Source organism: Chiloscyllium plagiosum, unplaced genomic scaffold (assembly GCF_037043375.1).
Source record: "Chiloscyllium plagiosum isolate Xiang-an unplaced genomic scaffold, Cpla_swu_hap1 HiC_scaffold_17, whole genome shotgun sequence".
Taxonomy (NCBI): domain Eukaryota; kingdom Metazoa; phylum Chordata; class Chondrichthyes; order Orectolobiformes; family Hemiscylliidae; genus Chiloscyllium; species Chiloscyllium plagiosum.
The window spans coordinates 176637-191980 of record NW_028270155.1 but is presented as its reverse complement, the minus strand read 5'-3'; the positions used below and the strand labels follow the sequence as shown (position 1 = coordinate 191980).

Genomic DNA, 15344 nt, shown 5'->3' with positions numbered 1-15344 from the left:
GCCAATTTGGCTCATTATGTCCCTTACCTTGTCTGGCCTATATGTGACTCCTATCCCACAGCAATGTGGTTGACTCCTAACTGCCCTCTGGGATATTAGGATTGCAAAATAAATGTTGGTCAAACCAGTGATGCCCTTTCCCATGAACAGATTAAAAATAACAGATCCTGTTTTCTGTATTTCTAACTGGATAGTGGTGTAACATCAATCCCACTGAGTACTAAGTAGCACAACTTTCATCTGTGGAGCTGGTGAAACCTAAAATGAGGTGATTGATTCAGCCATCCTGTTTATGCTGCTCACTTGCAAGTGTCACACTGATTCTGCACTGCTCTGTAGGCTGAACTGTAATATGGACAGAGATTAGCAAAATATCCTTGGATGAAAAGTTATTCACCATCAAAGTGATTACATGATGTGTTATTGACTGTCAACAATGAAATTAGACTTAGATCCATTTGATAGGAATTTCTCTGGAAAGAGTAAAAGAGGATGCAACCAATCTTTAGTAGACCAAGAGTCACCAGTTCACACCCAACACTCAACTAGAATGATCCAAATTAAGTTTCACGTGAATCACTTCACGTAAATAATGAACTTTGTACATACTTTTAAATTATATTAAACTTGTGTTAAATAATTCAGACTGAAGCACAGCTCTTGTTACAACAGATGCCCAGCAAGTTGTTCAGCGCCTGCTCATTTGTCGCATTCAATATCAGCTGTGGTGCAATTCTCTTGAGGTTGAAAATGTTCCTCACAGAATTCACGAATGCGGTGACAAGCCTCAAGCATTAAGCCTTCTGGAACAGTTAACACCACTCTGAAGAAGTTTGTATATTCGAAGCACTGCAGACAAAATGATAAGTTATACACTACATACAAACATTTTGCATTTTCTGAGTCACAAAACAAATTTCTGGAGAAGCATTGGTTTAAAATGCTATTTCTCATATAGTAACATGCTGATATCTCACAACCCTCACTGTAACTCTCTGATATATGCCACAGATTCCTGAGGAAGGGCCTGTGCCCGAAACGTCGAATCTCCTGTTCCCTGGATGCTGCCTGACCTGCTGTGCTGTTCCAGCAATAAAGTTTCAACTTTGATCTCCAGCATCTGCAGACCTCACTTTCTCCTCGATATATGCCACACTACTCACCTCAACACTGACATACCCCACACTCCTCATTTCAACACTTTAATACACCTCACACTATCCATTATAACTGTTGTGGTTCTGTTCGCCGAGCTGGGAATTTGTGTTGCAGACGTTTCGTCCCCTGTGTAGGTGACATCGTCAGTGCTTGGGAGCCTCCTGTGAAGCGCTTCTGTGATCTTTCCTCCGGCATTTGTAGTGGTTTGAATCTGCCGCTTCCGGTTGTCAGTTTCAGCTGTCCGCTGCAGTGGCCGGTATATTGGGTCCAGGTCGATGTGCTTATTGATTGAATCTGTGGATGAGTGCCATGCCTCTAGGAATTCCCTGGCTGTTCTCTGTTTGGCTTGTCCGATAATAGTAGTGTTGTCCCAGTCGAACTCATGTTGCTTATCATCTGAGTGTGTGGCTACTAAGGATAGCTGGTCGTGTCGTTTCGTGGCTAGTTGGTGTTCATGGATACGGATCGTTAGCTGTTTTCCTGTTTGTCCACTCATCCACTGATTCAATCAACAAGCACATCGACCTGGACCCAATATACCGGCCATTGCAGTGGACAGCTGGAACTGACAACCGGAAGTGGCAGAGACAAAGCACTATAAATGCCGGAGGAAACATCACAGAAGCGCTTCACAGGAGGCTCCCAAGCACTGAGGATGTCACCTAGACAGGGGACGAAACGTCTGCAACACAAATTCCCAGCTCGGCGAACAGAACCACAACAACGAGCACCCGAGCTACAAATCTTCTCCCAAACATTATCCATTATAACATTCTGATATAACCCACACTCCTTGCTGTAAAATTGATATACCCCACACCCCTCACTGTAACATCTTGATACGCTCCAAACCCTTATTGCCATACTCAGATATGCCCCTCTACCCCTCATTGTAACACTGATATATCCCTCATCACTCACTGTAACAATCTGATATATCTAACACCCCTAATTGTTATGGAAAAATACAAGAATGGACCTGAAATCAAAATTCTAAAGTGTGGAAAGACTGATTTTACATAAGGTCAGATATGATTTGCCAAACATGGACTGGGAGCAGAAACTTCCAGATAAATCTGTGTCAGAACAGTGGGATGCACTCAAGAAGGTAATAGAGCCAACATGTTCCAATAAAGATAAAGGTGAGAACGAACAAATCCTGTGATCCCAGGCTAGCAAAGTATTATATGGCATCAAATAAAGAAACAAAGGGAGGCATTTGGTAGATTCTGAGGGCTCAAAACAGCAGCAGCTTGAGAGGAATACAGAAATTATCAGAGATAGGCAAGATGGTTTTGTGCGAGGGAGATCATGCCTTACCAACTTAGTAGAGTTCGTTGAGGAAGTGACCAAGTTAATAGATGAAGGATGTCATATACATGGACTTTAGTGAGGCATTTTGATAAGTTTCCCCATGGTAGACTAATGGAGTAAGTGAAGTCACATGGTGTGCAGGGTGTTCTAGCTAGGTGGATAAAGAACTGGTTGAGCAACAGGAGACAGAGAGTAGTAGTTGAAGGGAGTTTCTCAAAATGGAGAAAGGTGACCAGTGGTATTCCACAGGGATCAGTGTTGGGGCCACTGTTGTTTGTGATATAAATAAATGATCTGGAAGAGGGCACTGTTGGTATGATCAGCAGTTTGCAGATGACACAAAGATTGGTGGAGTAGCAGAAAGCATAAGGGACTGTCAAAGAATACAGGAGGATATAGATAGACTGAAGAGTTGGGTGGAAAAGTGGCAAATGGAGTTCATTAGATTAGATTACATACAGTGTGGAAACAGGCCCTTCGGCCCAACAAGTCCACACCGCCCCGCCGAAGCGCAACCCACCCATACCTCTACATTTACCCCTTACCTAACACTACGGGCAATTTAGCATGGCCAATTCACCTGACCTGCACATCTTTGGACTGTGGGAGGAAACCGGAGCACCCGGAGGAAACCCACGCAGACACGGGGAGAACGTGCAAACTCCACACAGTCAGTCGCCTGAGGCGGGAATTGAACCCGGGTCTCTGGCGCTGTGAGGCAGCAGTGCTAACCACTGTGCCACCGTGCCGCCCACTTCAATCCAGACAAATGTGAGGTGATGCATTTAGGCAAGTCTAATTAGAGAGTGAATTATACAATGAACAGAAGAGCCTTGGGAAAGGTTGATGAGCAGAGAGATCTGGGAGTGCAGGTCCATTGTACCCTGAAGGTTGCTGCACAGGTGGATAGAGTGGTCAAGAAGGCATATGGTTTGCTTGCCTTCATCGGACGAGGTATTGAGTATAAGAACTGGCAAGTCATGTTAACATTGTACAAGACATTGGTTCGGTCACATTTAGAATACTGTGTACACATCACCAAAAGGATGGTGGACGCTTTGGAGAGGGTGCAGAGAAGGGTTACGAGGATGTTGCCTGGTATGGAAGGTGCTAGCTATGAAGAGAGGCTGAGTAGGTTAGGTTTGTTTTTATTAGAAAAAAGGAGATTGAGGGGGGACCTGATTGAGGTTTACAAAATCATGAAGGGTATAGACAGGGTGGATAGAGACAAGCTTTTTCCCAGGGTGAAGGATTCAATAACGAGAGGTCACACTTTCAGGTGAGAGGTGGAAGGTTTAAGGGGGATACATGCGGCAAGTACTTCACACAGAGGGTGGTGGGTATCTGGAATGCGTTGCCAGCAGAGGTGATAGAGGCAGGCACAGTAGATTCATTTAAGATGCGTCTGGACAGATGCATGAGTAGGTGGGGAGCAGAGGGAGACAGATGCTTAGGAATTGGGCGACAGGTTTAGACAGTAGATTTGGATCGGCCTAGGCTTGGAGGGCCGAAGGGCCTGTTCCTGGGTTGTAAATTTTCTTTGTTTTTTGTTCTTTGTTCTAAAGAGTAAGGGGAAATTTGGAAAGGAAATGAGGAGAATAAAAAGGGGACATAAAAGGATAATGGCAGATAAAATAAAGAAAAATTCAAAATTATTTTGCAGGTACAGCGGTAGCGGACAGCAGTGTTTTCCCTTTCACAGAAGGAGCGGGAGCAGTGGGGGAAGTGACGAGGACCAGAGGGGCAGCCGGGAAGGAAAGCAGTGACCATATATATCAGCAAGACGTCTAAACCCGAGACTCTACTACTGTAGTGTCTCCCACCCGCCCTCCTCCTCTAACCTAGTTAATAAGGTAAGGTTTATTCTAAACTTCCTCTATTGAATATAAGTTTGTTATTAATTTTATAGCAACTTGAACTCAGCTTTCTACTTTAGTACTGATTGGGTATTCAGATAAGCCGGGTATGGATGATAGGGCAGTTGCTTGCTCCTCCTGCAGAATGTGGCAGGTGGGAGACAGGGCACACGTCTCCGCTGGCTACATCTGCGGGAAGTGCACCCAACTCCAGCTCCTTGAAATCCGTGTTAGGGAATTGGAGCTGGAGCTGGATGAACTACGGATCATTCGGGAGGCTGAGGGGGTAATTGAGGGGAGTTACCGGGAGTTGGTCACTCCTAAGGGGGGCTCAGGACAAGGATAGATGGGTTACAGTTAGGGGGAGGAAAGGGGACAGTCAGACAGTGCAGAGATCCCCTGTGGACATTCCCCTCAGCAATAAGTATACCGTTTTGGATATTGTTGGGGGGGAATGACCTACCAGAGGAAAGCCATAGCCATAGCAATCACTGAGCCTGACACTGTGGCAAAGAAGGGAAGGGGGCAGAATAGAAAAGTACTCGTGGTAGGAGACTCGATAGTTAGGGGAATCGACAGGAGATTTTGTGGTCAGGATCGGGATTCCCGGAAGGTATGTTGCCTCCCTGGTGCCAGGGTCCGGGACGTCTCCGATCGGGTGTATAAGGTTCTAAAAGGGGAGGGCGAACAGCCAGGAATCGTGTTACATATTGGCACTAATGATATAGCCGGAAAAAGGATCGAGGATATAAAAAGTGATTTCAGGGAGTTAGGATGGAAGCTGCAGAGCAGGACGAACAGACTAGTGTTCTCTAGTTTACTACCGGTGCCAGCGAGGCGAGGAACAGGGAGCGGGTGCAGCTTAACACACGGCTGCGCAGCTGGTGTAGGAGGGAGGGCTTCAGATATGTAGATAATTGGGATGCCTTCTGGGGAAGGTGGGACCTGTACAAGAAGGACGGGTTGCATCTGAACTGGAAGGGGACCAATGTCCTGGGTGGATGGTTTGCTTGAGTAGTTCGAGAGGGTTTAAACTAGTATGGCAGGGGGGTGGGAACCTGAGCTGTATACCGGAGGTGAGAGTTGATGCAGATGAGGCAATAGCAAGAGGTAGAGATGGAAATGTGTTGCTGGAAAAGCGCAGCAGGTCAGGCAGCATCTAGGGAACAGGAGAATCGACGTTTCGGGCATTAGCCCTTCTTCAGGCATTAGCCCTTTCGGGCATTAGCCCTTCCTGAAGAAGGGCTAATGCCCGAAACGTCGATTCTCCTGTTCCCTAGATGCTGCCTGACCTGCTGCGCTTTTCCAGCAACACATTTCCATCTCTGATCTCCAGCATCTGCAGACCTCACTTCCTCCTCAATAGCAAGAGGTAGACCAGCTAGTGGGAAGGAATTTCCTGGCAAGGAACCAAGGGATCAGTTAAAGTGTGTTTGCTTTAACGCAAGGAGTATCAGGAATAAAAGTGATGAACTTAGAGCATGGATCAGTACCTGGTGCTATAGTGTTGTGGCCATAACAGAGACATGGGTTTCTCAGGGGCAGGAATGGTTGCTGGATATTTCAGGGTTTAGAGCATTTAAAGAGAATAGGGAGGGGCGAAGAAGAGGAGGGGGTGTAGCACTACTAATCAGAGAGGGTATCACAGCAACAGAAGCTTCCATTGTCGAGGAAGATCTGCCGACTGAGTCAGTATGGGTGGAAATTAGGAACAGCAAGGGAGCAGTCACCTCTTTAGGGGTTTACTACAGGCCCCCCAATAGCAGCAGGGAGATGGAAGAAAGCATAGCTCAGCAGATTTTGGAAAAGTGTGGACATAGTTGAGTTGTTGTAATGGGTGACTTTAACTTTCCCAATATTGATTGGAACCTCCATCGAGCAGAAGATTTGAATGGAGCTGTTTTTGTAAGGTGTGTTCAGGAGGGTTTCCTAACTCAGTATGTTGACAGGCCGACGAGGGGAGAGGCTTAGTGCTCGGAAACGAGCCGGGGCAGGTATCAGATCTTGTGGTGGGAGAGCATTTTGGTGATAGTGACCACAACTGCCTCACATTCTTCACAGCTATGGAGAAGGAGAGGATTAGGCAAAATGGGAGGTATATTTAATTAGGGAAGAGGAAACTATGATGCGATTAGACATGAGTTAGGAAGCATGGATTGGGAGCAATTGTTTCATGGTAAAGGCACTATAGACATGTGGAGACTGTTTAAGGAACAGTTGTTGCAAGTGATGAATAAATATGTCCCTCTGAGACAGGCAAGAAATGGTAAGATAAAGGAACCTTGGATGACGAGAGCGGTGGAGCTTCTCGTCAAAAGGAAAAAGGTAGCTTACATAAGGTGGAGGAAGCTAGGGTCAAGCTCAGCTCTACAGGATTACAGGCAGGTGAGGAAGGAGCTCAAAAATGGTCTGAGGAGATCCAGGAGGGGGCACGAGAAAGGCTTGGCAGAACGGATTAGGGAGAACACAAAGGCATTTTACACTTATGTGAGGAATAAGAGAATGGTCAAAGAAAGAGTAGGGCCGACCAGGGATAGCATAGAGAACTTGTGTGTGGAGTCTGAGGAGGTAGGGGAAGCCCTAAATGGGTTTTTTGCTTCTGTCTTTATGAAAGAAACGAACTTTGTAGTGAATGAAACCTTTTGAAGAGCAGGTGTGCATGCTGGAACGGATAGAGATAGAGGAAGCTGATGTGCTGAAAATTTTGTCAAACATTAAGATTGACAAGTTGCCAGGCCCAGACCAGATTTGTCCTCGGCTGCTTTGGGAAACAAGAAATGCAATTGCTTCGCCACTTGCGAAGATCTTTTCATCCTCGCTCTCCACTGGAGTCGTGCCTGAGGACTGGAGAGAGGCAAATGTAATTCCTCTCTTCAAGAAAGGAAATAGGGAAATCCCTGGCAATTACAGACCAGTAAGTCTCACGTCTGTCATCTGCAAGGTGTTAGAAAGGATTCTGAGGGATAGGATTTATGACCATCTGGAAGAGTATAGCTTGATTAAATGCAGTCAGCACGGCTTTGGGAGGGGCAGGTCATGCCTCACAAAACTTTGAGAATGTGACTAAAAACGTTGATGAGGGTCGAGCTGTGGATGTGGTGTAAATGTGGTGTAAATGGACTCCAGCAAGGCATTTGATAAGGTTCCCCAAGGTGGGCTCATTCAGAAGGTCAGGAGGAATAGGATTCAGTGGAACATAGCTGTCTGGATACAGAATTGGCTGGCCAACAAAAGATAGCGAGTGGTAGTAGAAGGAAAATATTCTGCCGGGAAGTCTGTGGTGAGTGGTGTTCCACAGGGCTCTGTCCTTGGGCCTCTACTGTTTGTAATTTTTATTAATGACTTGGATGAGGGGATTGAAGGATGGGTCAGCAAGTTTGCAGATGACACAAAGGTTGGAGGTGTCGTTGGCAGTATAGAGAGCTGTTGTAGGCTGCAGCGGGACATTGACAGGATGCAGAGATGGGCTGAGAGGTGGCAGATGGAGTTCAACCTGGATAAATGCGAGGTATTGCATTTTGGAAGGTCGAATTTGAAAGCTGAGTACAGGATTAAGGATAGGATTCTTGGCAGTGTGGAGGAACAGAGGGAGCTTGGGGTGCAGGTACATAGATCCCTTAAAATGGCCACCCAAATGGACAGGGTTGTTAAGAAAGCATATGGTGTTTTGGCTTTCATTAACAGGGGTATTGAGTTTAAGAGTCGTGAGATCTTGTTGCAGCTCTATAAAACTTTGGTTAGACCGCACTTGGAATACTGTGTCCAGTTCTGGTCGCCCTATTATAAGAAAGATGTGGATGCTTTGGAGCGGGTTCAGAGGAGGTTTACCAGGATGCTGCCTGGACTGGAGGGCTTATCTTATGAAGAGAGGTTGACTGAGCTCGGACTTTTTTCATTGGAGAAAAGGAGGAGAAGAGGTGACCTAATTGAGGTATACAAGATAATGAGAGGCATAGATAGATTCGATAGCCAGAGACTATTTCCCAGGGCAGAAATGACTAACACGAGGGGTCATAGTTTTAAACTGGTTGGAGGAAAGTATAGAGGGGATGTCATAGGCGGGTTCTTTACACAGAGAGTTGTGAGAGCATGGAATGCGTTACCAGCAGCAGTTGTGGAGGCAGGGTCATTGGGGACATTTAAGAGACTGCTGGGCATGCATATGGTCACAGAAATTTGAGGGTGCATACATGAGGATCAGTGGCCGGCGCAACATCGTGGGCTGAAGGGCCTGTTCTGTGCTGTACTGTTCTATGTTCTATGTTCTATGTTCTATGTACATTGAATTATATTTACTTAAGTTCAGCATAGTTGTACCTGATCCAGGTTTTTTACTCTGAAACTGAATGCTAAATTCTAACCTGTTATGTGATATATTCCAAGGGGAAGTCTTACTCTGGGATCATTTATTAAACATGCCAGATCCAAACTACCCTGAACATTTAGTATCATAAAAATATGAGCATTAGGAGCAGAAGTAAACACGGAGTAGGCCATTCAGTCCCTGAGGCTAGCTCTGCCTTTCATTAAGATCGCAGTTGATCTGATTATGATCTTAACATCACTTCCTGCCTGACCCATAACCACTGAGTCCCTTATCAATTGAAATCTGTCAACTTCAGGAGAAAGATTTGAAAAGGACACGAGGGCAATTTCTTTTACACAGAGAGTGGTACGTCTGTGGAATGAACTGTCAGAAAAAGTAGTGGGTGCAGGTACAGTTACAACATTTAAAAGGCATTTAAATGAATAGGAAAGGTATGGATGGATATGGGCCAAGGGCAGGGAGGTGGGATTAGTTTAGTTTGAGAACATGGTCAGCGTGGACAGGTTAGACTGAAGGGTCTGTTCCATGTTGTATGACTCTAGAAACATATTCAATAATTCAGCCTCCACTGCTCTCTGGGGAAGAGAATTCCAAAGGCTAATAACACTGAAAGAATATGTTCCTCCTCAGCGGGCGCACAGAGAGGGGAGCCGGAAGGTAAGCGGAGACTAGTTTAAATTAACGTTTTTCTTTTCACAGTCTGTTTTTTTTCAACTAGGAACGGGAACCCGGAAGTCGTCAACAGAGGCTTCTGGGAAGGTAAGACGTTTGAGTGGAGAAGGAACCCGAGACTTTGGATTAGTGGTGCTGGAAGAGCACAGCAGTTCAGGCAGCATCTGAGGAGCAGCAAAATTGATGTTTCGGGCAAAAGCCCTTCATCAGGATTCCTGATGAAGGGCTTTTGCCCGAAACGTCGATTTTCCTGCTCCTCAGATGCTGCCTGAACTGCTGTGCTCTTCCAGCACCACTAATCCAAAATCTGGTTTCCAGCATCTGCAGTCATTGTTTTTACCAAAGGAACCCGAGACACTACACGTGTCGTGTCTCCCACCCTCCCTCCTCCTCTAACCTAAAAAAAAGGACTCAGTCGGCTGAGCAGGTAAACTACTTAGTGTTCTTGTTTTGGAGACTTAGTGTAGAGTAATGGCAGTGCAGGCAGTGGAATGTTCCTCCTGCAGGATGCTCCTGCCGACTTCACCTGCAGGAAGTGCAGCCAGCTCCAGCTCCTCACAGACCGCGTTAGGGAACTGGAGCTGGAGTTGGATGAACTGAGGATTGTTCGAGAGGCTGAGAGGGTGATAGATAGAAGCTACAGGGACATAGTTACGCCAGAGAACAGAGGTAGATGGGTAACAGTTAGAGGTGGGAAGGGGAGGAAGCAGGCAGTGCAGCGATCCCCTGTGGTCGTTCCCCTCAACAATAAGTATACCGCTTTGGATACTGTTGGGGGGGACGGCCTAGCAGGGGTAAGCTGCAGTGACCGGGTCTCTGGCACGAGGTCCGGCTCTGAGGCTCAGAAGGGAAAGGGGGAGAGGAGGAGAGCGCTAGTTATAGGGGACTCTCTAGTTAGAGGGACGGACAGGCGGTTCTGTGGACATGGGTGAGACTCTCGGATGGCTTGTTGCCTCCCGGGTGCTAGGGTCCGAGACGTCTCAGACCGTGTCTTCAGAATCCTCAAGAGGGAGGGTGTGCAGCCAGAAGTCGTGGTGCACACTGGCACCAACGACAAAAGTAGGAAGAGGGGTGGGGAGGTCATTCAGGAGCTCAGGGAGTTAGGCTGGAAGCTGAAAGCTAGGACGGACAGAGTCGTCATCTCTGGATTGTTGCCGGTGCCATGTGACAGTGAGGCAAGGAATAGGGAGAGAGTGCAGTTGAACGCGTGGCTGCAAGGATGGTGTAGGAGGGAGGGCTTCAGGTATTTGGACAATTGGACTGCATTCTGGGGAAGGTGGGACCTGTACAAGCAGGATGGGTTGCACCTGAACCAGAAGGACACCAATATCCTGGGAGGTAGGGTTGCTAGCACTCTTCGGGGGGGTTTAAACTAATTTGGCAGGGGGATGGGATCTGGACTTGTAGTCCAGCAAGTAGGTTAGCTGTTTTTCAGGATGTCCAAGAATGTAGGGAAGCTGTGGAGAAGGTAGCACTGACAGGGAATATTTGCGGACACAGAGATGGGCTCAAGTGCGTATACTTTAACGCAAGGAGTATCAGAAATAAGGTGGGTGAACTTAAGACGTGGATCGGTACCTGGGACTACGATGTTGTGGCCATCACGGAAATGTGGATAGAAGAGGGACAGGAATGGCTGTTGGAGGTTCCTGGTTACAGATGTTTCAGTAAGATTAGGGGGGGTGGTAAAAAAGGAGGGGGGGGTGGCGTTGCTAATTAGAAATGGTATAACGGCTGCAGAAAGGCAGTTCGAGGGGGATCTGCCTTTGGAGGTAGTATGGGCTGAAGTCAGAAATAGGAAAGGAGCAGTCACCTTGTTGGGTGTTTACTGTAGGCCCCCCAATAGCAGCAGAGATGTGGAGAAACAGATTGGGAAACAGATTTTGGAAAGGTGCAGAAGCCACAAGGTAGTAGTCATGGGCGATTTTAACTTCCCAAATATTTATTGGAAGCTCTTTAGATCAAGTAGATTGGATGGGGCGGTGTTTGTGCAGTGTGTCCAGGAAGCTTTTCTTACTCAGTATGTAGATTGCCTGACAAGAGGGGAGGCCATATTGGATTTGGTACTTGGTAACGAACCGGGACAAGTGATGGGCTTGTTAGTGGGTGAGCATTTTGGTGATGGTGACCACAATTCTGTGACTTTCACCTTGGTTATGGAGAGAGATAGGTGCGTGCAACAGGGCAGGTTTTACAATTGGGGAAGCGTAAATACGATGCTGCAAGACAGGATCTGAGGAGCATAAATTGGGAGCAGAGGCTGTCAGGGAAGGATGTCGTTGAAATGTGGAACTTTTTCAAGGAACAGATACGACGTGTCCTTGATATGTATGTACCTGTCAGGCAGGAAAGAGATGGTCGTGTGAGGGAACCTTGGTTGACGAGGGAGGTTGAATGTCTTGTAAGGAGGAAGAAGGAGGCTTACATAAGGTTGAGGAAACAAGGTTCAGACAGAGCGTTGGAGGGGTACAGGATAGCCAGGAGGGAGCTGAAGAAAGGGATTAGGAGAGCTAAGAGAGGGCATGAAAAGTCTTTGGCGGGTAGGATCAAGGATAACCCCAAGGCCTTTTATGCATAAGTGAGAAACATGAGAATGATGAGAACGAGGGTAGGTCTGATCAAGGACAGTAGTGGGAGACTGTGTATTGAGTCGGAAGAGATAGGAGAGGTCTTGAATGAGTACTTTTCTTCAGTATTTACAAATGAGAGGGACTGTATTGTTGAAGAGGAGAGTATGAAACAGACTGGATGTGGTCTATCTAGACTTTCAAAAGGCCTTTGATAAGGTGCCACACGGGAGGCTGCTGAGCAAGGTGAGGGCCCATGGTGTTCGAGGTGAGCTGCTGGGATGGATTGAGGATTGGCTGTCTAACAGAAGGCAGAGAGTTGGGATAAAAGGTTCTTTTTCAGAATGGCAGCCGGTGACGAGCGGTGTCCCGCAGGTTCGGTGCTGGGGCCACAGCTGTTCGCATTATATATTAACGATTTGGATGAGGGAACCGGGGGCATTCTAGCGAAGTTTGCCGATGATACGAAGTTAGGTGGACAGGCAGGTAGTACTGAGGAAGTGGGGAGGCTGCAGAAGGATCTTGACAGGTTGGGAGAGTGGTCCAGGAAATGGCTGATGGAATTTAACGTGAGCAAGTGCGAGGTCTTGCACTTTGGCAAAAAGAATAAAAGCATAGACTACTTTCTAAATGGTGAGAAAATTAATAAAGCCAAAGCACAAAGGGATCTGGGAGTGCTAGTCCAGGATTCTCTAAAGGTAAACATGCAGGTTGAGTCGGTGATTAAGAAAGCGAATGCAATGTTGTCTCTTATCTCAAGAGGGTTGGAATATAAAAGCAGAGATGTACTACTAAGACTTTATAAAGCTCTGGTTAGGCCCCATTTGGAGTACTGTGTCCAGTTTTGGTCCCCACACCTCAGGAAGGACATACTGGCACTGGAACGTGTCCAGCGGAGATTCACACGGATGATCCCTGGAATGACAGGTCTAACATATGAGGAACGGCTGAGGATACTGGGATTGTATTCGTTGGAGTTTAGAAGATTAAGGGGAGACTTAATAGAGACGTACAAAATAATACATGGCTTGGAAAAGGTGGATGCTAGGAAATTGTTTCAGTTAAACGAGGAGACTAGGACCCGTGGACACAGCCTTAGAATTAGAGGGGGTCATTTCAGAACAGAAATGCGGAGGCATTTCTTCAGCCAGAGAGTGGTGGGCCTGTGGAATTCATTGCCACGGAGTGCAGTGGAAGCCGGGACGCTAAATGTCTTCAAGGCCGAGATTGATAGATTCTTGTTGTCTCGAGGAATTAAGGGCTAGGGGGAGAACGCTGGTAAGTGGAGCTGAAATGCGCATCAGCCATGATTGAATGGCGGAGTGGACTTGATGGGCCGAATGGCCTTACTTCCACTCCTATGTCTTATGGTCTTATGGTCTTATGGTAAGCTGGAGGAGATACTTGTTAGGAAGGAAGATGTGTTGGGCATTTTGAAAAACTTGAGGACAGACAAGTCCCCTGGGCCTGACGGGATATATCCTAGGATTATATGGGAAGCAAGAGAGGAAATTGCAGAAGCATTGGCAATGATCTTTTCATTTTAACTGTCAATGGGGGTGGTGACAGGGGACTGGAGAGTGGCGAATGTTGTGCCCCTGTTCAAAAAAGGGAATAGGGATAACCCCGGGAATTACAGGCCTGTTAGTCTTACTTCGGTGGTAGGCAAAGTAATGGAAAGGGTACCGAGGGATAGGATTTATGAGTATCTGGAAAAATACTGCTTGATTAGGGACAGCCAGCACGGATTTGTGAGGGGTAGGTCTTGCCTTACAAGTCTTATTGAATTCCTTGAGGAGGTAACCAAGCATGTGGATGAGGGTAGAGCAGTGGATGTAGTGTACATGGATTTTAGTAAGGCATTTGATAAGGTTCCCCATGGTAGGCTTATGCGGAAAGTCAGGAGGCATGGGATAGTGGGAAGTTTGGCCAGTTGGATAGAGAACTGGCTAACCGGTCGAAATCAGAGAGTGGTGGTAGATGGTAAATATTCAGCCTGGAGCCCAGTTACAAGTGGAGTTCCAAAGGGATCAGTTCTGGGTCCTCTGCTGTTTGTAATTTTTATTAATGACTTGGAAGAGGGAGTCGAAGGGTGGGTCAGTAAATTTGCAGACGTTACGAAGATTGGTGGAGTTGTGGATAGTGAGGAGGGCTGTTGTCGGCTGCAAAGGGACTTAGATATGATGCAGAGTTGGGCTGAGGAGTGTTAGATGGAGTTCAACCCTGTCAAGTGTGAGGTTGTCCATTTTGGAAGGACAAATAAGAATGCAGAATACAGGGTTAACGGTAGGGTTCTTAGTAAGGTGGAGGAACAGAGGGATCTTGGGGTCTATGTTCATAGATCTTTGAAAGTTGCCACTCAGGTGGATAGAGTTTGTAAGAAGGCCTATTAGCGTTCATTAGCAAAGGGATTGAATTCAAGAGTCGTGAGGTGATGTTGCAGCTGTATAGGACCTTGGTAAGGCCACATTTGGAGTACTGTGTGCAGTTCTGGTCGCCTCACTTTTGGAAAGATGTGGAAGCTTTGGAGAGGGTGCAGAGAAGATTTACCAGGATGTTGCCTGGAATGGAAAATAGGTCGTACGAGGATAGGTTGAGAGTGCTAGGCCTTTTCTCATTGGAATGGCGAAGGATGAGAGGTGACTTGATAGAGGTTTATAAGATGATCAGGGGAATAGATCGAGTAGAAAATGTGTTGCTGGAACAGCGCAGCAGGTCAGGCAGCATCCAGGGAACAGGAGAATCGACGTTTCGGGCATAAGCCCTTCTTCAGGAATCCTGTTCCCTGGATGCTGCCTGACCTGCTGCGCTGTTCCAGCGACACATTTTCAGCTCTGATCTCCAGCATCTGCAGACCTCACTTTCTCCTCCGAAAAGATAGAGTAGACAGTCAGAGACTTTTTCCCCAGGTACAACAGAGTGTTACAAGGGGACATAAATTTAAGGTGAAGGGTGGAAGGTATAGGGGGGATGCCAGGGGTAGGTTCTTTACCCAGAGAGTGGTGGGGGCATGGAATGCGCTGCCTGTGGGAGTGGCAGAGTCAGAATCATTGGTGACCTTTAAGCGGTAATTGGAAAGGTACATGGATAGGTGCTTAAGCTAGGACAAATGTCTGTGCTGTATTGTTCTATGTTCTATGTTCTATGTTCTCATGTCCATCTTATATGGAAGATCAAAGTCCCCCAAGAAATGAAACATCTCTCACTATTACCCTGTCAAGCCCACCCAGAGCTTCATATGTTTCAACAAGATCACTTCTCATCTACAAATTTTGAAACTGTTCTATAAAGCAAAATCTAGATCACTATATCAATGTATGGAACTGTAGGAGATGTGAGATTCTAAGTGAATATTTCACATCAGTATTTACTGTGCAGAAAGATGTGGAAACTAGAAAACTCAGGGAAATAAATAGTGATGCCCTAAAATCAGTCCACATTATAGATGAT

General features: G+C 46.6%; 1 protein-coding gene across 1 annotated transcript in view; it reads right to left on the bottom strand.

The window, feature by feature from the left end:
* Positions 1-488: 488 nt before the first annotated feature.
* tat (tyrosine aminotransferase) overlaps positions 489-15344 on the bottom strand; it is an 82941-nt gene continuing 68085 nt past the window's right edge. Inside the window, exon 12 of the mRNA XM_043706456.2 lies at positions 489-849. Within this exon, the coding sequence (XP_043562391.1) occupies positions 700-849 (150 nt within the window). The 3' untranslated portion in view covers positions 489-699. The remainder of the gene's footprint in view (positions 850-15344) is intronic.